General features: G+C 35.9%; 1 protein-coding gene across 1 annotated transcript in view; it reads left to right on the forward strand.

Moving 5' to 3' along the window:
• The first annotated feature begins 11,800 nt into the window (after nt 1-11,800).
• Nucleotides 11,801-25,955, forward strand: part of LOC112459972 (proto-oncogene tyrosine-protein kinase receptor Ret-like) — a 55,818-nt gene continuing 41,663 nt past the window's right edge. The window contains exons 1-2 of the mRNA XM_025024358.1: nt 11,801-12,006; nt 12,664-12,875. Of these exons, the coding sequence (XP_024880126.1) occupies nt 12,803-12,875 (73 nt within the window). The 5' untranslated portion in view covers nt 11,801-12,006; nt 12,664-12,802. The remainder of the gene's footprint in view (nt 12,007-12,663; nt 12,876-25,955) is intronic.

Consider the following 25,955-nt stretch of genomic DNA (forward strand, 5'->3'; position numbering starts at 1 on the left):
AAGTACTTCCGACTTTTATGGAAACGTTTCGTGTACCTTGTTTAGAAAAATCTTTCCCGGCGTTACGCTTTCCGGCAGTAATTTACCTTCTTTATAGCGTCAGAAACAAGAAACGTAAATGCGAATATAATATTACTTTTTACGATTATGAAAATATCACCTACCAAATAGCGTTTTTAATCCTAGCAGCCATCTTCATTTATATTTTATATATACGTGATACGTACTTGATAATAGGCTTCTTAAAACATCGTTTTGACATTTTTTTGACTCGAAATAATCTTTAATAACATGCGAAACGAACTTTATTCTTTCCATGTCATTTTATGTTTCAATTCTTCATTAAACCTTTAAAGTTTCTCTTTATAACATATAATTAACATTTCATTCTAAAGAGGATCAGAAGCGATCTAGCGTCTTATTTTACCCATATTTTCCATCTTTCTATTCGCAAATTTTACATATTTGGGTAAGCTGCTTTTAGTTTCGTCCACGGGATTTAGGAAGTCACATTTGAATTGGAAAGCATTTTGCACTTCCGATTTGTTTGGAATTATTCAAAGTTCCTCAACGTCGCTCGATAACGAGAGACTTACGTCAACCTGCATGAACATCGCGTCGCGGATTACGACGACAGGTTGATTACGTGTAAGCTGTGAGACACCGCCGCGGACAGTCGTGGTTATCGAAAGTTATCCGGCGCGATAGTTAATTAGCTAGTTGTGCGCGGAACAGGCCGAGAGGCAAATTCACCGTAAAGTTTACCTTTGCCGAATATGCATGAGGGAACCATATAGCGCATGCTTATTGCCATAGCGGCGGCAAGGCGAGAGTTACTTCGCTGGAGCTGCACTTCTCGGTTTTGCTCGAAGCATAAACATCCGAACTTGTACGCAGTTTCCTCTGGTTTGGCGCAATCGTGCGATATATAGGGCAGCCACCACCGCGGAATTAACGTAAGCCGTACAGTTATTCGTCACTTAACCCTTTCGGGATAACTCCGGGGATAACGCGGTCCCAAAGAATGTTTAATGCTACCCAGGGATTAAGAGCTTTCCGTACGTTTCTGGCTTACACGAATGCCGGGAGTTGTCTAAAGGACCAAAATTCAAATAATTGTAATATCTTGAAAGAACAACGCGTTATCTACGAAAATTCAGTTCTAACTCGTACAATAGTAATTTTTTAGATCTATGAAATTATACACACTATAATATTATACAGAGTTTTATTTTGTGTACTAATTATCTCCATTGGAAAAATGTTTCAGATAAAAGTTGGAGGGTTCAAAAAGGGCCAATAAACGATCTTATTAGATTATGCGTCCGAGACCTACGTTAGGCCCTCTCTAAACCCTCCAACATGAAAGTTCCAAGGAGATGTATACACAAATATTTAAAAAAATTGGACTACTATTACAACAGCATATTCTTAAGACCAAATCAAATTAAAAAGTCTTGTACCACTTTTCCCTCTGACAAACAATTATCGAGATATCGTAAGCGTAATATTGAGAAAATTACCAAGTTTTCTTTGAATATCTCAAAAAGTATAAGCAAATGAAAAAATGTTTCAGACAAAAGTTGTTCAAATCAATTAGTGGAAAAAGATGATACAATAAAAAATGGGGTTTCCATTTAAAAAATTTGACTTGAGCTCTACTGGGCTCAATACGGGCCCCGGACCTAAAATCTAATAAGATCGTCTATTGGCTCCCTTCAAACCCTCCAACTTTTATCTGAAACGTTTTTCCAATAAACCAATATTTTCTGAGATAATTGACAGAGATAATTGACGTACAAAATAAAACAGCCTGTATAACACTGGGTTTTAGTGGTAATTATAAATGCTAAATTTACAATTATCAGGTATTTCTGACAATTTATTATATCATAATTTAACCTATCATCCTGTTTAAAAATAAAATCAATGCGTTATTATTTAATCATACAAAATTGACATAAGCGCTAGAATTTCACGTTATTTGGAAATTTACAAATTTGTGTGGCGGTCTACGTGGTAAACAATAATTTCATGATTTATTTTATAGGATTATATACTGAACGATACTTGTGTGAAACAACTCATCCCGCATCATTATTTAAACGAGTCCATGCATCATTGATAACTTCGGCAATTTTATCTTCGATTTAATCTCTGTTGCGTTTAATATGTGTTATTCATTTTGAGTCATGTAATAGTCATGATGTGTCATTAATATTTTATCGCGATAAATATCACGGCTGCTTTATTAAATGCGTTAATTAAAGGCAAATATATAACGAAAGATGTTTGCACAAGCGTATATTAACTGTGATACAAATTGGTTAGCCTGTGACGTTATGATTTTCGTAAAATAAATATTTTGTTTTTCGCAAATTAAGCGTTCTATAGAGTATAATTTGGATAAATTATTTGGATAAAAAATTGTTATGCGACGATTGTCATATCTGTTATATTGAATTTTAAATAAATTCTAAATTGAAGTAATTTTTTAAAATCCTTTATTGTACCGATACAGACGATATTTTTTAATTAAAAAATATAAATAAAAAATAAATTTCAGCTTTTACTAGCCTGCTCTCTCTTTCTCTCTTTCTCTTTCTGCATCTTTGTCAAATATCATATGTACATATCTTGTTTTCTAGTCTTCTTATTGTTCTTAAACTATAAATTGCATCTTATTTCTAATTTTGCTCAAGTATTTATTATACGCGCATAAAATTGTATGTAATAGTAAATATATGTAAGTGCATGTCCGCAATGTATTGTGCTCGGATCTGTGGGTTAGCTAAGCAACCTAAATAAGTATGCGGTTCCGTTATCCCTTGGAGCATCAAAATATACTCTTCATGCCCTCTGATGTGAACCGGACAGGGATGTTGAAAATTACTATTAGTTTCCGACACATATACTCCATGGATGATATAATAGAATACCTGGAGTAGGTATTCGCTATTTTCGAACTTCAGGGCCGTTTGATACCTTTGTATTATCGGTTGAGTAAAAGTACCGAATACTGATACCTTATCTACTTGCAGCCATTTTACCGGCCGCCATGCACGATATACACGTTTACTGACTGTGGATTCTCGTATTCTTGGGAATGCAGATTTTTGAAAAACAGCTTGACCCTCAAATGCATATGTAGAATTGATTTTATCTCAGTAGACAATAAATTCAAGACAGACATAAAATTAGAATTAGAGATTCTGTGGACAATATTAATAAATACTCAATCAAAATTCGTTTATTTCATTCTTGTATAAAACAAAATTGCGTAGAAAAAATAATAAATATAGTAAACATGTGATTATATATTTTTAGGAAATATTCTGCTTCTCAGTAGTATATGTAATTTTCAATAATAGATTTAATATATCTAATTAATATAATCCATTACTCGCGTAAAAATCTTCCATTTGCTCCAACGTAAAAAGTGCATAAAAGCAGGAATACGACTAAGTATTCCTCGATAATGAAACATTAGAGTGAAATACACGCAAAAACTGCAACTACAGAAGCGCGAACTACATTTTAATTTTCGTTAAAATACCCGCAAGATTAAGATGAACATACCATCTCATACCTCACCTACATATAGCTATCTCATCCCGATCCTCTTTTTTCATCCTCCATCTTCTCCCTACAGAAAAATAGAGTAACAAGAGAGAGAGAGAGAGAGAAAGAGAATTTGTAATTAAATTCTCGTGGTAAAGTGCTGTTTAGCACCTGCATCAATGCCAAGTCGAGTGCAAGTCAACCCCTTCACTGTGGCCGACCCCGGCAGTAAACTGGCCATGCAGATGAAAAATAACACGAAGCTGACACGGCGATTTATCTCGTCAGAATTTTTCCGCGCAAAAAAAGTTTTTATAAAACAAGTAACTTTATTCGCGCGCGATCGAGCTTTCCGCAACTTGTCCGAGAAGCATTCGAGAATAAAAACTCTGAAACTAGTTATGTATAAATTTTCTCATTCAATTTATTTCTTCGCTGATCCTCTACAAACGCAGTTTATGCAGTTTGCAAATATTGCGCGGCTAATAAATCGCATTTCCGAAGCAACAAGTTCAGAAATGTTATGCAAAATTTTAATAAACTATTTTTTTCTCGTATTATTTCTCAACAAAGATATTTACAAAGTTTTTAAATACTTTCATCTTTTTAAAATAAAATATCAAAAATGTAACTTCTAAAATATATTTAGACATTTTCAGAAATTAAATTCGTTTCTATTTATCATAATCTTATTCATCGTTTAATGCGGTTTAACACCGCATCATCTATTATGAAATCGTGTTATAATCAAGTAAGCCGAAATAGAGGGAGTCGAATAATTTCCCCTTCATTTCACGAAAGTTTCGGGCGCTTTAAGAACGCCGAATGAATATATTCACGCACATTCTTAAAGTACACGGTCTTGCAACCTCTCCCCGATTATAAAATGAAATCCGCGCTCTTATCGGTGGTAGAATCAAGCGTAGTATTAAGCTTGGCGCCCCCGCACCTCTATTTCGCCATGAATAATTCATCGCGTGCAACGCACTTGTCCGTAACAATGCATGCGGACGCGATCGACAAACCTCGTCATTCGGGAAATTAGCATTTTTACTCTGCGGCGCAATGCCGACGGTTCGCCGCGTTCGCCTGCGTAACTAATCGATCCCCGAGTTTCGTACGATCTTATCACGATAATATGGTAAATGTGTCTTACGATATAAAGACGATCCGTAGGGGATCATTTCCTGATGACATGACATCGTGACGCGTATGCTGACATTTCACGTTGCTTATCACCAATCAATTCTATGTTTGCCGAAGATTTCACCTCGTAGTATTTCCCTCCAAATTACATTCGATCCTGCCATCATGATTACGCTCGCGCCTCGCTGGAATATGTATCACGTTTCATCCCCAAAGATGCGCAGATAAAATCGTTAGATTTCACCATCGCGATAATCTCGCGGCTCACGGCATTGCAATTTAAATAGTGGAAAATATTACGCAGAAAGTACAATGTCCACAGATATAATATTAATTATATTTTCTGGTCCATTGTTAAAAAGCAAAGGATCGATTAATCCTCAGTTAATTTTACTAAAATAAATTCTAATAAATTTAATAAAGCACACGAATTTCCCCTCAGAACAACGTAGATGTGTCGGCATAAAAATTATCCCGATGCGACTGCGAGCGTAATTCTATATATATATGTAGCCATTTCCCGGTCGCATATTTGCAAAATTCCGGAAAAGCTGAGCAATATAAAAAATTCGAATACCGAAATTCGTGGCCTATGCATGTTTCCCATTCGATCCTGCTAACTATAAATTTTGCGAATTATATATGACGAAAAATTGAATAATTTTCCTCTGCAGATTATCGATTAACGTCGCTGAATATTCAAAAACTGCCTTCGAATGCCACAAGAAATTAAGTCACGAAATTAAACTGCATGCTACATTAAATTCAGAGATCTGTTATTGGTTTTCCAAGTACTTCGTTATCATAAATATTACAAGTACATATACAAATCCATTACAAATCATAAATAAAGCTTACGATACCGCCGATCGTTAAAAATGCAATATATCTTTAACTCGTAAACATCAATAGTAAAGGTAGCACAGCTGGTAATAATTCGGTAAAAGATATTTTGAAAAGCATTTTGAAATCAGAAAAATGGGTCAGTTCATCAAGGACGCGATGTTTAGAAAGCCATCATCGCGTTATAAGATTTTTTTTTTTTAATTAATGAGAATATAAAGCCTTGAAGAACCGCGGTACTTATATCAACAGAAAGAAGAGACAATTATACACTACCCGGAAATTTCATTATGTACCTTCCAAACTTATGCACCCTCAACTCTTAGATTTATTTCATAAACTTTCAGGATATGATATTGTTCTATTAAACAATTTCTCAGGATTTTACATGGCTCGGTAAAACAATTTTTCCAAGCGACAAATGAATTTTTAACCCATTACCTCACATTTGTCATTTGAGGATTATAATTTTTCTTCCGAGGTTTATACATCAAGCTGATTTTACGAGAAAGACTCTTTAATGCTTCAAAGGGACTTAGCTCTTTTAATTCGGTTCACTTTGAGGTATAATTCAAACAACGAGAAAAAAGATATTTTCTCTTTTGTGTAATAACGTGTTATGTTCTATTGTATTTAAAAATACTATATTAGCATTCAATGATTTCGAAAATAATTAAAGATATTAATCTAAATTAATATTCAGTTAACTAAATTAATATAAATAAAATATAATTATATCGAATACAATAAAACGTATTCAGTGTGATAATTTTGGTCTTCTGTGAATAACAGAATGTTCTAACTTATCCCCTTTATTCCAAGCATCAAAGGATTAATTTTCCTACTGTGGGCTGTTGTGAAAAGGATGCAGCGAACTACTCTTCTCGGGGGATGATTCCGCCACTCTGACTCATCGGGATTTCCCGGTCTAGACGCAACGAGAGCGCACCACATCTTCCGCTGGGACATCGCGTTATACACAATGAAGCAATAACATGTGACATCATCAGTATCCTTGCAGCCATATCGATAAATCACAGACTGCCAGTCACAGACGCAAGGCAAGCATCGTTATTCATCTCATTTGCCTAATAATGCATAACGTATACTCAAATCAAATTCTGATCAATAAATATAATTTTTCATGTCACACAAACAATAGATGAACGAATTGTTCTACGAAATAGATATTCCAGCGAAAATAAGATGCTGCAGGAAGAAAATTATCGATGTATAATTATAGTACATTTGTAAAATTGAATAAAATAAAACAGAAAATAACAAAAATTGCCTTTGTTCGTTGTGAAGTAAATAAATAACGGTAATTTTTATCAAAAGTAGTTAAACGAAGTTCGTAGAAGAATTAAAGCTTGATACATCGAGAAATGTCCTGTTTATCTTCGCAAGCTCGTCGCAGGAAATCGCGTAAAACATAGTAATTAGTTTAGTGTGGTAATTAACGTTCCTCCACAATAATTTGCATCCACCCTATATATTCGCAGCAATCGAGATTAGCGAGACTAATGACCTTTCTCTGCTTTTAACGACGCACAAAAAATTTCGTCCGCCTGCGTTTTTTGTTTTGTTAGTAAGCATCAATTTATAATCGCACATTTTTCTCGCTCGTTAAATGAACGAAAAACTCGGGAATGTCATAATACAAAAGTAAAAGATTCAAAGAAAATTTCTGTTCGTCAAAAACACTATTCAATGCTGCAAATAGACATCCTAACCGACCTAACCTCGTTGAAGGGAGAAATGAAAGCGTAATGGGAGAAAGGAACAAAGAATCATTCTTTAGATATTGATTTTTCTTCGGACAATCGAGAAGTCGAATGCGTTTGCGGAATGAATCGTGAAAATGAACAACCCTTCAGAAATTTCGGAACCATTAAGCACAAAACTTCTGTTTTAAGACAAAAGACAGATGAACTATTATATATAATTTAATATACATGAAAGGTGTTTCCTACAAAAGTCACGCATCTTCTTCGAACTGTAGATAGTAGAAACCAAAAAAATTGTCATTACTGTAATGGTAGGCAATTAAAGATTAAAAGATTGAAGGTAATTAACATCTTCAATAGACTATTGTTCTACGCGGCTAATTCCCGATAGATTTTAAGTAATCAATTTGAAATAATTATAAGAAATTTAGAAGAAAAAATAAACAGAGTCAACATTGATTTCGTTGAACAATCAACGAAATCTGTTGGGTATATTATAAATTCTGTATACATTATCTTCGAGCACTTAAGATTTAAAAATAATCAGAGAAACTCATTAGCTCCTTTTTGCTAAATTGCATCAATTAATTATAATCAAGCATGCCCATAGTAGAACTAATAACGTCGGTGACCTTAATGGAGAAGCGATTGCTCTTCAAGGACATTCCAAGCAACCGCACACCGAGACTTCGCGTGCGCTTCGTTATATACGATAATGTTGGTCAACGAACCCTCCTCGCGCGATAACGGTGGATCAATTGAAATGCACCCCTCGCGCGCGCTATCCCAGACCGGCCATTACTACGATGCAAGGGGCACTCCATTTTCTTGCTCAAAACATGTTTCTCGGATACAGGATCTCCTTCGAGTTGAAGTACTCGGGAATATATAAGCTTTTCGATACGCGCAATCTGAGATGACGCGAGATGACGCAAACAATTCTAGCAAGATTTTATGTCGCATCCATCATGCATTATGATTGTATTACGGAAAAACAACTGAATTATTTTCCACAAATATCTCTCGCAGCTGTTTATGAAAAGAATGATGCAATCTTTCGGAAGAAAATTCGGATAAAAAATTTCGAAAATTATTGAAAATCAAAATAGAATTTTTATTATTTGAGAAATTATTTATCGAAAATTTACTTAATTGTTTATTTAATTGAAAAACTTAATCATTTAATATTTTCTAGTAAATGATATTTTCGATACGTCTATCCTATCTGAAGTGAAATTGGAAAGATATGACGAGAATCGAAAGCTTGTGACTTGACCAGCCGTAATACCAGATGGCAAACAACGTTACTACGCTACAATCTACGCGACTATTTCACGGGGTGAGTTTTATCTTTTAGTGCAGCGTGCATACAGATAAAAATTTCACGATGCGATCGTCAGCGTCCCACTCGTGGGAAGATAGAAATGCGATAATATACTCGTCATATCGTTCGCGCTGTCATCGACGTCGCGACAAATAAAATGTTATGATCGCTGTATCGATTAATAAACGAACTCGTGTCGTGCGTTGCAGTCATCGCATGGATGCTGGACGCTAATCCTGAGATATTGCGTATAACGGATCAACACAAAGAAAGCGGATTCTCAGAATCTATTGTTCGACTTAAATAGCAAGCACACTAAAACTTCTGAATCTTGGCGTAATAAAAAATGAGGGGAGGTTTAATTAAAAATTTTTAGATAGTTACACCTTTAATAATTAGTTGTAAATAGGTTATCATATTAAATATAATTATGGAGTTAGGGATACTATAAGTGTAAATATTATAATAAATCATAAGAATTCAATCTAAATTTTTAACAGGAAAAACACAATTAAAGTTGGAGATATATGAGAAATGATAATTTACGATTATCAAATATAATTCATATAAACAATTTTTCATCGATAGTCAATATCTTCTGACATTTTTGCAATCTTTTTAACACATAAAATTATCCTTATTGCTTCAAATGTACGTCATTTTGCCATATACATAATAATTATGCTGCAATGCAGTCATATAATAAGATATAAAACAGACGCACGTGGAAAGAATTATGTAGAAACACACGGATTACACAAGACGGGGGACTCTAATCTTTTGACTATACTATTCTAACGAGGACCTCGTAGCGTCGAATATATGTATAGAGCCAATCAACAACTTGGTCATTATATGTCACTTTTCCCTGTAGGGAACGGCATTTTATATATATGAGAGAATTTTTTAATCACGTCAATCACAAATACTAGAAATTAAACTCAGGAAAATAATATTATTTCAATATGCATTAATGATGTCAGAACCAGAAAAGTTTTTGGAATAATAAAATAAAATTTTTTAAAGAATTAATTTCTAATTCGAAAAAAGTGACTTCTGCCACAACTTAAGTGTGTAATTTATGCCAAATTTCATAATTTGTTATTCTTATGCATTAAAAATCGCGAAATCATGTAAATCGTGAAATTTACATGATAATAATAACGATTAGATTGACTTAATAAATTAGTAAAAATTACCAAAATACAGTTTCTATTTGTCTAAAACTTTTCTAATATATTGCGTCAAATTTCATAAGAAAACTATCAATTTTTCTCGCGATCTTATCTCAAGAATAAAAGACATCTATAAATCGCACCGAATTTTCTATTCGCAGTTTTGCAGCATTCGATTCGTGACAAGATGTATTATATAGCAAGATACATATCGTAAACGCAAAGCAAATGCATCATTCAAAGGTCACCAGCGACGACTTCGTTGTATAAATCGTAAATCATATGGTGGACATTTGTTTCTGATATCCCGATAGATTTAACTTTTTACGAACTTCGCGAAGCAAAACGACAACGCGCAATCTTCGCTAAAACATGCGGAAGAAATTGCAGTAACGTCTTGAGCAATAAGAAAATAAGAGACAAGTATCCCCCAGTATCGGTCATAAACAATATATAAAAGAATTTATCCTAAGTTACTAGAATTAATAATATTGGAGAAAATATTTGATACATTTGATTTTAATATTCTTCAAAAACTTGTTTATTTTTGCTTTTAAACTTGTTATTTATTATTTTCTTAAATATGTTTCAAATAAAATTTGCAAATAAGTAGTTTTTAAAATAAAATAATATCATTGTGTTTAATGTCATTTAATGTAGTAAAAAAAGCAATATCTTATATAATATATATAACTTATATATAAAAATTACAAATTATTTTAATATTCCGCGAGGGATCCTCAAAAATATGATGACGACACTGAGCAAGAAGGAGCATTTACTTAAGTATATTCGTCGACGAGAAAGTCGCTAAATCATAAAGACGCTTTTCATCGCGAATGAAATGTCCGCGAGACTGAAAAAACGCCGGCGTCTAAACGTCGTGCTCTAAATCAAACGCATGTCACGCGTCTAAGCGTCCTAAGAAAAATAGGGGAGAAACACAGCGGCATTCCCCTAACTACAGACTCGGCATGAAGGGATGAGTACTAACATCTACGATTTCACGAGTCCTCCTGTTTACGGGAAGCAAGTGGGAAACTGAGTGAGCCTAGCGCCAAATCGATGTTCTAACTGAATTAGGAGAAAGGTGAATAATGTAACCTATCGCAGATGAGGCAGAATACGATCAATACGAAACACAATTGTATGTACTTTAAAAAATTGATATAAAAGACAAAAATATATATATATAAATAAATGTAATACATTTAATAAAATAGTGATAATTATCACGAACTGTAATAGTACAACGTATTTAAAAAATATATATTCTTTTACGGAATATTTATGTCCAATATTTTTTAAATATATATTCTTGCCTTCATAAATTTGTAACAAGTTTATATTTTGCTGCACTTCTTATTCAAATAATTGATTGTAAATAATTAGTAATTTTTTAGATAATTGTAAAATATTCATCATGTTTTTAACTATAGCTATTCTTATCTTCGAATATTTATCAATATAAGAGATTTAACTATTTTTATATAGTATATTTTTCGTATTGTGTTATCATTATATAAAAAATTGTTCATTACTTCATAAAATTTTTTCTTGAAAATACTGCTTATAAAATTTAACTTTTAATTCATTATTTTGTCAATTTTTATTTCAATTTTTCTTTAATTTAATTTACATTCGACTATTAAATTTCTTTAAATCAAATTTCTTAAAACATTTTCGCTGCAGATCGAACTATTTCTGCTTCAAATCAAAGTGGCTCGAATGCACTCGCACTTCGTGAAACCGTTCATCGAAATCGTTATTGCGTACCGAGGGTACCGAGGCAGTAATAATCGAAATACGAGCGTATAGTCCTGAGTCTACGAACGACGTGCAAAAGAGAAGTCGCACCTATTCCCAGTGCGGCCATAGGGGATTCCCTCGACATTGTCGCTCCGCGTCACCCCGCACCGCTTCAGCAGCCCCATCGGGTTCCTCGGGGGCGCGTGCGCACGAGTGGAAAATTGTGTCTGATAACGGCGGGTGTCCCAACGTCGTTTTAGTATTGGCCGCAACGCCGTAACGTCGCGACGTCTGGATACCGCCTCTTTTCCCTTTACGATATTTACGTCTACAACGAAAACCGTCAAAACGCGATATCGAAAAATGAGACACCGATTTGACGCGGTAAAAAACCATTTCAACCTTCCGAGATCAGCGCCGCTCCGCATTGTTCCGGTTGTCGCACGGCTACAGCCGGAAGTATAGCGGATTTCGCGAGGAGGTATGATTGTGTGCGTCGGCTTAACAATAATCGGCATTGTTTTCATTAACGATATCATTAGCACTTTTCCGTTAACTTCGGTGCAGAAAGCATGCAGGGGTAGCATACATTTTTATAAACGCGCAAAAATCACCGATATTCAGGGTGTACCATAAACAAATTTATTTTAAGATCTGACAGTACCGATTACTTGGAGCAAAGATATTTATCTAGAATAAATAATTAAGAATTTTACGAAGTACGTTGATTTAAAACGGAACGGAAATAATTAACAGTGTTAATTATTCAACAAGACTCGAAATGTCAATCTAATGTACAATAAGATTTCACAAACAATAACGTTTTATTTTCTCTTTAATTCAGAATTTACAGTAAGTGCTCGAAATCGTACACGGATTTATACCTTTTGTTTCGTTTTCCAAAACGATCGCCATTACTATTTTCCAAAATATTGACATTCCTTGGCGGGACACCCTGTACATCTCTGCACCAAAGAGAACTTCATTGTTTCGCGAAAATCAATCGCGGTTGTTCTATCATTGTTCACTTTCTATACCGCATTTTGCTTTGCAACGAAATATTACAATTACTTGAAAATTATTTGACGAATCATGCTTTATTACGCCAATTATAATTTTAATTTCTTTCACTTGACAGGAAGACGAATGTAACGGACGCAGCGGTGCATTTTGGCGAGAGAATAACTTCGCCGAATCAGTGCAATTTCAAGCCGCAGTGACTACGATGTCAAAGTGATTTTTGCAATTGATCGAACGAAAGACGTGTGTCATCCATCATGAAGAAACTTGGACTGCAGTTCGTGACTTTACTGTTATCCTCGTTGATAATAAGGATATCAGTGGTTTCAGGTACGTCCTAAAGAATTTTGCAAACATTTTTAAGACAGATTTCATCTGTGCATCCTGTAACGCAAACATCATCTTTCACTATGACAAATTGAAGTAATTTTGCATTCGCAACGATAAGTTTAGATCGCAAGCAGAAAGTTTCAAGATTATTTTATATTTACACAATAATCTTTTTTGCCACATATGTATAGTTTCTGAACTATATTTGTCCGACAAAAATAATAATCGTACTCGTAAATATACACGGTATAATAGAGTCTCGCGCTGCGCGTGTACTTGGCGCGAAACACTACCATGTCTCTTAATTATTTCTCAGTTTCGGGAAACTTCTTCTTTCATTTATAATTTATAATTTATTAAGTAACAAAAGATAATAAAGTGTAATAATTTCGTATAAAATTTATAAGAACATCAAAAATACATTATTTCTGGTTATTTGTGGTTTAATATCGTAACCAATAAATCCAATATAACAAGAATCCCAGGCTGTTGACCGCCTCATATTGATATATTTTTTAGCTAGATACCGTAAAATAGCGATAATAATATAATTTTTAAAACAATAATAACAGACAATAGAATACAAGCGATCTTTTATAGTACGAGTAGTTGTAACCGAATCTTAAGTCGCGCCAGATCCATGATTAATTAATTAACTCGCGTCATTGTATGCTAAATTGCTATGTCTTATTTGCAATCCTATGTCGAAACACCGTCACGCAATATTTGTTGGCTAAAACGGCTGGCGATGAGTGACGCATCAAAATTAATAAGCAGACGCGCCGTTATCGAATCTCGTTAAGTATAACATAGCCATTAAACGTTAACAGATATGCCAAAACTTTCCGCGTTTAATTTTTTTATAGAAACGATCCGCCCAAAATCCCGTCATTAAATTCTTCACAATAAACGTCTAACGAGAGAATTTATTTAGGCGTAATTACAGCAATTTCAACTTTACAGAACCAATCTCTGTTCAATTATATCGCGGTCTCAGAATAATACAATCAAAAATCAGAATTCTCAGGGTTAATGGCAATTATGTCGTATAAAGGGAAGCTCTAGATGACAACCTAGTTGACCTAAGATCATCCTATATTAGACCAATCCCTAATTGGAGAGCGGAAAATGGGAGGGTGGCTATGAGATTAACCTTTGCACTTGGAACATAATTCTCCGTGTGGCAGATGCGCCGCGTTTTCCTAATGCATCGATGCTGCCGTGCTCATCCAATTATCCCCGGCTCGCGGCTCGTTGGTAAACGTCAGTGATGAAAGCAAAAGGTTTTATTCTGCAACCCCGTTGTTGTAATATCATGTTCTAAAATATCGTGGCGACCTAACGATCTGATAACATTATAATGTTACCATTATTAAATTGTAATTATAATATTATAATGTTGCGCTATCGCGAGATATGATAGTTATAACATTGTAATTGTACAATGTAAACTACAAGATGATAATATTGCACTGATGTTTTCAGCGATGCGCAATGCCGAGCTCGCATTTAGTTGTAAGCTTAACAAGTCGCTGTTAAATTGCCATCTCTTTGCAACACCGGGAACACATCGCTCCAAGCGACTCGCTCTAATTCAATTCTTACGCTGTACGCGTTTGTGGAATATAATATTCTATGTAATTCCCAGGAAGCGGCATGTCACAAGACAATGCGCGAATTTCATTAACGCGCGGGAGACGGTAGGCGCTCGTAAACGCCACAAGTTGCAGACAGGCCTCGTCCGTCGGTCTTTGCTCGATTTCTCACGCACGCCTGCAGGACTATCGATTTCGCGTACAGAGCCGCGCGAGCGCGAAAAAGGGTCTCGGGCAAGGGTGCATTGATAGGGGCTAACGATAACGCGTTCGCAGAACGCAGCTCCAGGTGCACCGGCAGGGTCGTTTCGCCCTTCAGGTGCTATAAGTCACGTTAAGCACGGTAACTAAAATCTACGAAACTATTCGAGGTCTAAAAAAATTACTAATTAAAATCCACAAAAAAACTACAAAGTTGAATTCAATAAATAAAATTAATAAAATTAAGTCTGTTATTAATTAATAAGAGAAAACAAGATCGCTATGATATACAATCAAATAAGAATACAAGCCATTTTCGGTCTAAGCTTAGATCTTAGGCAGCTCAATATTAATTTCTATGTATATGTATTATTTATAATTATACATATACATATATATTCCAACTTTTTAAACTGCGCGCCAATCACGGTCGGACTTGAAACACAGTTGTTGGTTGGGACAATAAATCCTTCCCTCCCTGTGATTAAATCAATTTAATTTAATTATCTAAAAACTGCAAAGAATTTATTGCAAAAAATATTACCTCAGCCAGGATTCAAACCTGGAACCTCCCACATTCCGTGAAGGTATTTTTCGCAATAAATTCTTTGCAGTTTTTAGATAATTAAATTAAATTGATTTAATCACGGGAAGGGAGGGATTTATTGTAGGGATTTTCTATGATTATATATATATATATATACACAACTTGTAAAATTGCTAATAATCTTAACTATTTCATCAGGCATTATGTCATTAGTATTATGCCATTCAAATATGTTTAAATATTACTTTTTCATATTGATATATTTTCATATTCAAAAGCGCTATTATGTCGCTATGAAAATCTTTGTAGACTCTTTCTTTTGTGCAGTTTTCTGTTTGATATGAAACAGAGTAACGTTTTACAAAGCCTGCTGAAGTGCCGACGGCGATTGAGCCTGAGGACATCGAGGCAAAAGTCACGAACAACATTACCTCTTTGAACGATTTCGTAACAATGCTACGTAAAAGTTGACATTTGTATTTGATCATGCAACGATCACGGTGTCGCGTGCCGACCGCGTATTCTCACGTGCACGGCTCCGATGAACCGCGAGAATCGATACCGGCCTTCCGCATACAACTGTATTTTTTGCCAACCATTCAGGTTGATACGTCACGCGTGACAAGATCGAGTCGTGCGACAGTTCTCCGTATGGCCTATCGCAATTATAATCTCTGAAGGGCAATCCTTTTTCAAGTGTAGTCTTGGCATAATTCCAAAAATAAATCAAATAAAAGGTATATTTGTATATTCCAACCCTGTAACATATACTTCGAATCTCTAAAAAAATACCAAATAGTAAATATCTCTTAAAATTTTTTTTAAAAACGGGATTTATATTTCCAAAAAAATATAGATCAAACTATATTATTTTAACTTTCTATTATTTGTAAAAATTATACCTGCTCTAAAATATTAGAAAAATATTGTTTAAGCAATAAAAAGGGTTTACCGTGCCACTAAAAGCCATGTAGGATACCTATAGGCTCGGTTCCACCCACGTCACTTAACTTTAACCTTAGCTTAACTCACTCTTCGTCTTTTTCTAACTGTCCCCCTTAGAAAGAGACGAATAAGATTGAGTTAAGCTAAGGTTAAAGTTAAGTAACGTTGTTGGTAGAACCGGGCCTTTTTTAAGTCTTGTGTCTACAATGCTAGAAAACGCTCCGAGATCTCGGACGGAGAAAGAATTAACCGAAGAATTAACCAACCGCATTGGTCAATTGCTGCATTGTTTAAACATGATTGGTCGATTTTTTCTCCGTCCGAGATCTTGGAACGATTTCTAGTATTGTGGACACAAGGCTTTAGAGTCAGAAATATTCTCTGGGAAGTTGACGTCATAGTTTAAAGTTCAAAGCAATTAAACATCTCTCCATTGTCCATTAGCTGCATTGTATACACAACTATAAAAAAAGCTCGATTGCTCACGACTGTATATATGAAAGGGAGCATTCTTTTTTTAATCAAGTTTAATTTTCAAGAAACTTGCGTAGCTGCAGGTTGCAGACCCTGTTTGATACTATCGTACTATATCAAGGGGATCCGACGATGTTTGGTATCGACGGTTTCCCGCAGATGCGGCTTTTTTGCTTCTTTTCTTGCCGTGGCCCCGACGCATTAACGCAGAGTGTAGAGGGAGGATACGACGAGAGTGAACGCGGCGGGGTTGGTCCCACCCCACGCAGCCCACGACGCTGTGCAGAATTCTAGCATGGCAAGACTGCGCCGGTTTATTGCTCGCGTCACGCTATCGCATTCGCCGTCCGGCCAAGCAGTACGAAATTTGGCATCGATTTCGTCGAAGAAAGTCGCGTCGCGGGCTTCATTGACATTGAATGCACCATTCAATGGCGAGCCGCGACCTTGGCTGCGTTTCCGCGGCCGGCGTTTTCGCATCGAGGTCACCATCGCGAAAAACTATAATTCACTTCTTCTAACCGGCGACCGTCCCCGTTACTTTCGTCCCGAATATAATGGACGTTCTAACTAAAATAACGAAAGTTTATGAAGCGACAAGTCAGAATTCTCGACGAGACACCGCGTCATTTTCAAAAATTAATTATAAGAACAAGACTCATGCGAATGTGTAATTTAGCAAAGCAACCACACGCGATCGAAATACATTGGACAGGCAGGAAGCTAAATGCGCGAGGGCTAATGATGTTCCGCGGAGATAGGTGAAGAAGCGTGCATTTTTTAACGCCAAGCGCACGAGTTAGTATATCGGGTGCAATTTGTAATGGCGAACTAACGAAATGCCACGAATAAGAAAAGTGTAAAATATGCAGCGCTCGACACGTATACGCACACGCAAATATGAAACCTAACACGGCGTGATACAGGGCCACGAAATATACGGACAAGCGGATAAGCATACAGTTTCCGACGCAAAAAGATAGGCGCAGCAGAGTTTGGTTGAGATAAGTTATCGCGCGCGATGGGATAACGCGAAAGGAGATATTAGCATTTCGCACGTATATTTCGGCCAAAAATAGAGAGCGGCGTAATTTCGGTGCGATATATTTTTCGGCGATTCTGGTTTCTGTGAACTTTTCAAGAAACGTGACACACGCGATATATATTCGCATGTCGAAACTAGAACGCTAGATCGTGGCCGCGGTCCTGTCGTACAATAGCGTCCACTGTTGACGGGATCCTGAAAGGGGCCCTTCATGATACCATCGATAAAGCCCCGCGCGAAAGTTCGATAAGTACAAATCGTCGCGCGACGTGAAACCTTTCGAAGCACGCGCGTCATTCACGCCCGACGTTTATCGCCCCGCCGCAATAATAGCCTTTTATTTGCGGGCCGAACTATATAGCGTCCGCGATGTCATACGGCCACTAGGTTGCCTAGGATCGATAATCGAAACTCCGCCGCGTCGTGACGATGAAGCGTCGCGTATGAATGTTAATCCGACGTAAACGACACCCACGCGCGCGTCAGTATTTATGCGAGTAATTAATGAACGCTATCACGTGTAGCGGTGGGCGATTGTGGGAATAAAAAGGACACGTCGAGCCGCGAAAGCAATGCGAGCGTGAATTGCAAAATGTCATTTTGGAAAATGTATCCGCAATTTTTTTTTTAAAACAGTCGTTTTTGAAAAACGAGAATGTTAATTTAAATTTGCGCGTTATAAAATGTAATATAATCCTGGGATACTTTTTATTAATTTTATTTATTTATTACATAAATAACTCTAATGTGATTTATAGTAACGTATTCGAGTTAAAGTCTAATAACAGTTTTCCACGCGATAGTGCTTTCAATGACCAAATATTTCGATGTAGTGACACAAATCCTTTTCCAAAATATAAATTTTCCAAAATATCAATAAGTAAAATATTAATGACTCGAGAGTAGTGAAAAAAAATTTAATCGTTCGTCATCGTCGCGAGGCACGACGCTTCACATTTGCGCGTCAAGTCATCGTATACCATGAATAGTAATGAGAACGGCGAGACTCCCTATTAATGACGCGGCAGAACACGCAGCGGTGCAAAACGTTTGGCGTGGGTCTTCTCGCCGCAAAGTTACAGACTCCGTTTGCGGCAATATATTTCACGGCGGCCGGCATTACAGTTGCCAAGTTCAAAAGGAAAACTGTTTTTATTCTCCTAAATTAACTTTCTAAAGCGTGGGATCTCTGAGAATTTGTTAAGATTATTTCACCATCTGATTAGACTCGTAGCTGCACGATAATAAGCTGTTTTAAGTAAGACTTGTAAAGAACAAATTAATTGGTTTATGTAAAACTCGTAATAACACATATATTAATTAAAATTCATAAAAATATATATTCTTCTCGTATTCCTTTATACAATAAAAGCTATTTCATTTAATGTTATCGATTTTATCATGAATACAATATATTATAAAAGGTTGATGGTAATCGCTCCAACCTATGCCGAATTTCGAATTGTAAATTCCCTCACAATTTGTCGATAACAATCGAAAATTAATGCACATTACAACTATAGAAACAGAAATAGGAAAATCAAACATCGCGTGCCGCATCGAAATCGTTAATCAAGACGAGTCCTGAAAGCAGCCCTCACCCTCGCTGCAACCTAATCAAAGGGCGCGTGTGCATTATGCGCACGTAAGAATCGATTTCCAGCGCCCGCCATTAGGCGGTGTAAGAAGGTATTCAACTTTGCTTGATGGAAACTACAGGTTAAATTTAGCAACTTGAAGTTAAAAATATTTTAAGATTTCTTCTAATAATCTAAAAAATATATACGAGTAATAATGAAAATTTGAACAAAAGGAGACATAACTCTTAAGATCGCTAAAGTACATTATTTTTTCTCTCTTGTGATTCGATTTCTGCAATTGACTCTAAATTATATATTTCGACTATATAGTTCAGCCAATTCTAAATTCCATGTTTCGATTATGATTCAACCGATCGATTTCAATCAAGATGAGTTTGATTGGTAGAGTATTTCTTATATTAATCGCTTGCATCCTTAAAGATGAATGAAACAAACAAATAACATTTGTGCAAATACGAAATTTCCTCGAAACAGCGAGCTATTTTACCGTCTCAACTGTTCTCGAGTGCTTTCTATGAATCATTGCCCGACAACTGTTCCCTCCCAGTGAACTAATGGCCAGAAACAACCGAAAGGATTCGAGTCCTAGAAGAAACTGCATCAGAGTGTCAAGGATATACGGAGTGTTCCAAATCGCACCTTTTCTCCCCACAAAACTGAGTGTATCTCAACATGCTCCATTATCGTAGATAAATTGCCATGAAGTACATCCATGTGTTGTTAACGGACGCAATTATTCCGCAGTCATTTTCGCGATTTGTGTTTTGCGAAGCACGCGAAATAATGCGCATTAAGTAATGCAAAAATGCTGCATGGTAATTTAATCAGGCGTTAAGCAACAATTATAATTACGATGTGCGACATTTAATTAAATTAATACCTCTATCACGAAACAAATGTTAAAGAAACGTCTGGCAAATTACACTTTCGAGAAAAAGTAGGCTGGGATTATTCATGTCACGAACGTGTTTCCAGAAATATGCTTTATAAAATATTATCTTTTATATTTTACTGTTATAAAATAATTCAGAGATATGACCGCTTTTCTTTTTGGTAAAAAAGTCGGCGTAGATTTAATTAGACAGATATAAAACAAAGTCAGACAATTTTATAAAAAATTAAGAGACTTGGCGATATTCATCACGTTAAACAAATGTAATGGAGAGAATAAAAAAATCTTAAAATCTTAAAATAAAAAAAAATTTTTTAAATAATAAGCTTAAAGTAGATAGCACCATTTTGAACGTAATGAAATATCATCAAAAGTAACTTTTCAATTCTTACAATTTTAAACTAATAAAGTCATTTATTTATCAATTGTAGATTATGTATCACCAGTTACATGTTTAAACATATATTTCGCGAATTTCATGAATAGTTAATTAATGATGCGGGCCAGAAAATGCCGAGATAAAATGTTGAAGGAAGAATTGATGATTTGGGTGAACCAAATAATTGTTTTACGACTATTATTCTGACCGTTGCACACACAATACGGACGTATATCGATCGGTATATCCTGCATTCGCAATGCATACACGCACACATACGTATTTTATACTATAGGTATAGCAGAAAACAAAGCTCGAGGCATTGTTCGAACATGCAAATGCCTGGCCTTAACCTCGACGATCCTGTGTGCTTTTCCGCGTATTTCTAATCTTTTCTCATCAAATTCGCATCAAGCTGTGCATTATTATTATTATAACTTAACAGTACCCCGAATCGAACAAACACTTTAGTCGTACCTATACGTACGTATACAGCTACAGACGTATCGAGTACTTGTAAATTGTTCACGGTATAAAACAGTAAAACACGAAGAATTCCATCGCGTACCTTGGCCTTACCGTGACATTTCACGAAACATAAAATTGTGCCACCCACGACCGCGTGTGTCCATTAAACGTAATCGCGAGCGCTTATCTCTCGTGTATGACATACAGTATTAGATGTGCTTATGAAATTGAAATATTCTTCATCATCGCGTTATAATACCTACGGTGACTAGAATATCGATTTCTATCTCTTTCACGTTGCTCCTCAAAGCTTGCCACACCGCACATCCGAAGAATATTAATGCGCGTCGTAGTGCTGCGGTGACACAAAGACAACGCGTCCATTAATTTAATAAAGCTTCGCGCGTAACGAGCGAAGACGGGGAGATATTCGACATAATAGCGCCAGTAACGAGACTCCACGCTCAATCGCCATCTATGTCTCGTATAATTTGGCGGTTACGCGATAATCTTGTATACCTTAATTACACAATAAACTTCTGACTTTAGTGCTCCGCTATTCAACGGTGTGTATGCGTAATCACTAGGAAAGAATCAGAAAACATGTCCTGAATATGATTTATACAACAATCAGGAAAAAATATTAACTTTGAAACTGTTAATGATTATCGCGCCACTTTATTCGCCCACTTGACTCTTACGCATAAGACATAGACTTCATGTATTATTATTCATGCAGTACAATCTGATAAGTGCAGAATAATACGAAGTCGTCAATAAGTCGATATCTCAAAAGTTGCATCTATTACGATAACGAGAGATTACACACACCATGACTTTTACGGATTTCTTTGATCTCTCAGGTACATCAAGGGATTAATCAGTAATCATTGTATCGCCACCTTGCTCTTTCGTGTTCGACATCTATATAACGTGAACGCATCGCAAGCGGTCCTATAATACACGCGTTACAGACACGTACAGGCAGTACTTTACGATACCGTTTTCGTTCGCGTAATCATGAAACGGTACGATCGCCTCAGCGAAAATTGGAAGCATTTTATAGGATCGTTAACATGCGGCTGTTATCTGGGCCGCCACGTCGAAATAGAGCGTTTTCCGGAAAATAACGCCGACTCTGTGAAAACACGCCCGACAGTCATAACGGCGATTACGTGACTCCAAGTGAGCATTGTTTGCGTCGCACCGCGCTCATAATGAATACGGTATTATTAACGCGATGTAATGGGACCGGCGCGATAATGTAATCGAGGGACTCGCCTCCCTCGACACGAATGCCCGTTACAACGCACCGTTGTAATTTAATCTGACTATCGCCGCCCCGCGCGAAAAGAGTCAAAGACACGTATGTAGGTAAAAATCCATCCTGTCGGTCCCACAAGAGGGGTGGTTGTCGCCACACCCCGTAACCCACATACCGAAAACGCACGTGTGACACACCACACACGGTACGCGCTAACCATGTTGGCGACAACCGACCGCTGACATTTGTTACTAATTAACTGTGTACGCAAGATATGATTCCGCCACGTACAAAGTCAAATGTCAAATTTCTGAATAATAATACTGAATATTAACGTCTCCGCATCACGTATCATATTTATTACGCAAATTGAAAATATGTTACAATTTCAAAATTACACCCTATTAATCCTTTATGCCATATTGTGCCATAAGTAAAAGAAATTATTTCATTGTAAATAATATATTTTGCAACATGCATTAATTTTTTTATGAAAGGTAATATTTAATTTATATAAGATATTGCATTAATTTGTTTATGTAATATTAGTACGTTAAAAATTTTTATTCTTTAATTATTTTATATATAACATTTGCAATATAACAACGCATTTTCTATGTTAAAGTTAAAGTTTATATAAGACGTTTACTTATATACCGTACATAAGTAAACGTCTTATATAAACTTTAACTTTAACGTAGAAAATGCGTCGTATAATAAGATACGATTACGATAATGTATAGGTATATCTTACGAGATAAAATTCGGGTGTGGGTCCGATAAATGTATCACGAAGCAAGTAAATATTTTCCCATAAAATTTCTCCTTATGGGAAGTCGAGTCACGTACAGTTTTGAGTATCTAATTTTTTCTCTTGCCTAGATTTTTTAAATTAAGCAAATGAGCGTTATTAATGGTTGCAAATATCGCACGCGATATAGCTTGTCTAGACGTTATCGGTAGAAAATATAGTAACCTTTATTGTCTCGTAACATCTAACCTTTAGCAACCGGACGTTTCCACTTTAAATGGGACGTCGCGGAATAGTAAAACGAGTTGTAAGACGCGACGAGAATATGTCGTCACGAAACGAGCGATCGAGTTTTTGCAGACGATCAATAGTCTATGCAAGCAGCATTTATTATATCAACAATTAATAAACGAAGGTAGTGGACAAATAACAGAAAATGGTTCTTCATTGTTTATGTGTCTGCTTAAATTGGAATGAACGTTAAGTAATCGAAGGATAATTAAATAATTAATAAAACATTAATATAATGGTTTATGTAAATGACAAATGTAACAGTTTATAACAAATGCATTTTAACTATTCGAATATATGGGATGATCGACGACAATAAATTATTATTTAAATTCATCCCAATTTAAAAGTCTGATATGAATCGAGTCTGTGACAACGGGATGGGAAAAACGATACGCGAGGAAGTATACGAAAATGTATTCGCAGCTGTATTTTTCACGTGTTGGCATCTATGTAAATGCTGGGCCGACTTAAGGGGCAAACAGAATTCTCTCAATATTCCACCTGGCGCTTCTTCTATACGGGGTAGTCAAAACATCCATATTTAAATACAGATTTTATTAATTTATGGTTACTTTAAATCTTTCAGTTATGCGGTTGTTGATTTGGACGAAAGATATTAAAGATATTAAATTAATTTTATAAATAATATACTTTTTTGTATAACATTTAACTGTCGTAAAATATGGACTGCATTTTATTTCGATCACCCTGTATCTTGTCTGTCGCAGGCTCTATCTTCGAGAATTTCCACGGTAAATCCGTTTAAGCCTCAAATGTTCACGGCTGTCGTGTGCTTCATAATAGACCATTAATTTCTTCGTTAGGCTTCCTCAGCGTTTTCCCTGTTGTTGCCCGTATCACTCTTATTGCACGGTTTTCCCAGCGGAAATCATCCATTTTCGCGCTACCCGACACGACACAAGTCGTGTATCTCAGCCAACACATGCACGGTGATTAAAAAAGGCATAGCTACACTTCGGTGACCTGATACACGCCGCGAACAAAGTTTCGCGCAATCTGGGTTACCGTCAACTACGTGAACAAATTGGCAGGAAAAGCAGTAATGGTGGAATAATAGTGATAACGTTAACATGGAAATCGATCGAAATTAATTAATTGGACTTTCTATTCAAGATGAAATTAATTATGGAAATTGAAATCTTCATTAATTGAATAACATCATTGGTGATACATGATTAATTTTGTAACAGTCAATAAACATTATAATTATATCATCGTAATATTGATAAATTTTTCAAAAAGTTGGTTTTTAAATGAAAGTGAGATAGCTACGCGAATAGAGGATTCTAGAGTCCCTCTAATAAGAGTCGCGACACGGAGCTGCAACTTTTGATTGGTTCGCATTTTCGGCAAAAGCACGAAAAACAGAAAGAGAAAAAGATATAAGAGAGAAAGAGATATAAATATATATCGCTTGTATATTGCTTTCTCTTTCTCTCTTATTTTGCTGAAACTCAAGATGTCCCGACTCTTATTAGAGGGACTCTAGAGAATTCGGGCATTATTAAAATTCACTTTTCCATTGGCGGGAATAATTTCCACAATCACAATAGAGGTTTAACAACGCGATCACAATAACTGTTAGATCTCTTTCTTCTCAAAAGAAGGATTTAATATGCTAAGAGAGTCCTCAATAGCGACCGTTTTAGACATCTTTGAAGCGTTAAATCTCGTTCCTTTCAATGAAAGGATTTAGCGTGCTGGAAGAATCCGCGATAAGCCGCATGTATAGTCAGTGTCGCGGCTATATATATATTATATACATATATAGCCGCACAAACAATCCGCATCTTTCTAATATTTACGCAGGCAATATCGGAGACGAGAACGGCACCGCGTACGTCCGATCGAAGATCGACTCGCACCACTAGCGCGACGAAGGGATATAAATCCCGCAGCGCGGATGCGAGAGGAGCCGCCGAGAATTAATCTCATTTGTAAACACGAATGCTCGTCCCCGCGGGAACGAGCAGACATGAATCATGGAACGAGCAAAAATATTCGCACCTTCGAATATCGGAGGATACGAAGACTCCTGCACTGTCGTCGCTCGCATTTCGGCAAAATAAAAGGAATACAAAATAAAATATGAATATGGAGCGCGCCGTGATTTTTAAGCATCCTGCGCGGAATATTTTACGAAATGTTGAAACTTAAGCAAGCTCGGCTCAGCATATGACATAACAATGATAAAGTCTGCGTAGAATTATTTATTTTCATGCGAAATCTTCTATATCTTTTTTTCTTTTGTTTCTAAAATTTTTCACTGCGACCTTTGTGTTCAAGCATTTTAATTGAAAAATGTGCTCTGGTAAAAAGATTAATATTAAATATTTCGTATTATATATTAAATTGCGATAACGCGGCACAATGGAAAAACATCGCCGATCTCGATCTCTGATATGTAACGGTTGACCATTTCGATATCAGCCAATCGCCCTAAATATCAATTGTCGACGTAGATACATGTTACATTACTGTTTGCATCGATAAGCTAATATTTACGATTTAATCGTGAACAGAGTTGAAACAAAAGGTCAAAGCGATAGGAGCTTTTAATAAAAAAATAACGAAAAAGATATATGTTGCATGAGAGAGAGAGA

The sequence above is a fragment of the Temnothorax curvispinosus genome, unplaced genomic scaffold, assembly GCF_003070985.1.
Source record: "Temnothorax curvispinosus isolate PA1 unplaced genomic scaffold, ASM307098v1 QBEX01010277.1, whole genome shotgun sequence".
Taxonomy (NCBI): Eukaryota; Metazoa; Arthropoda; class Insecta; order Hymenoptera; family Formicidae; genus Temnothorax; species Temnothorax curvispinosus.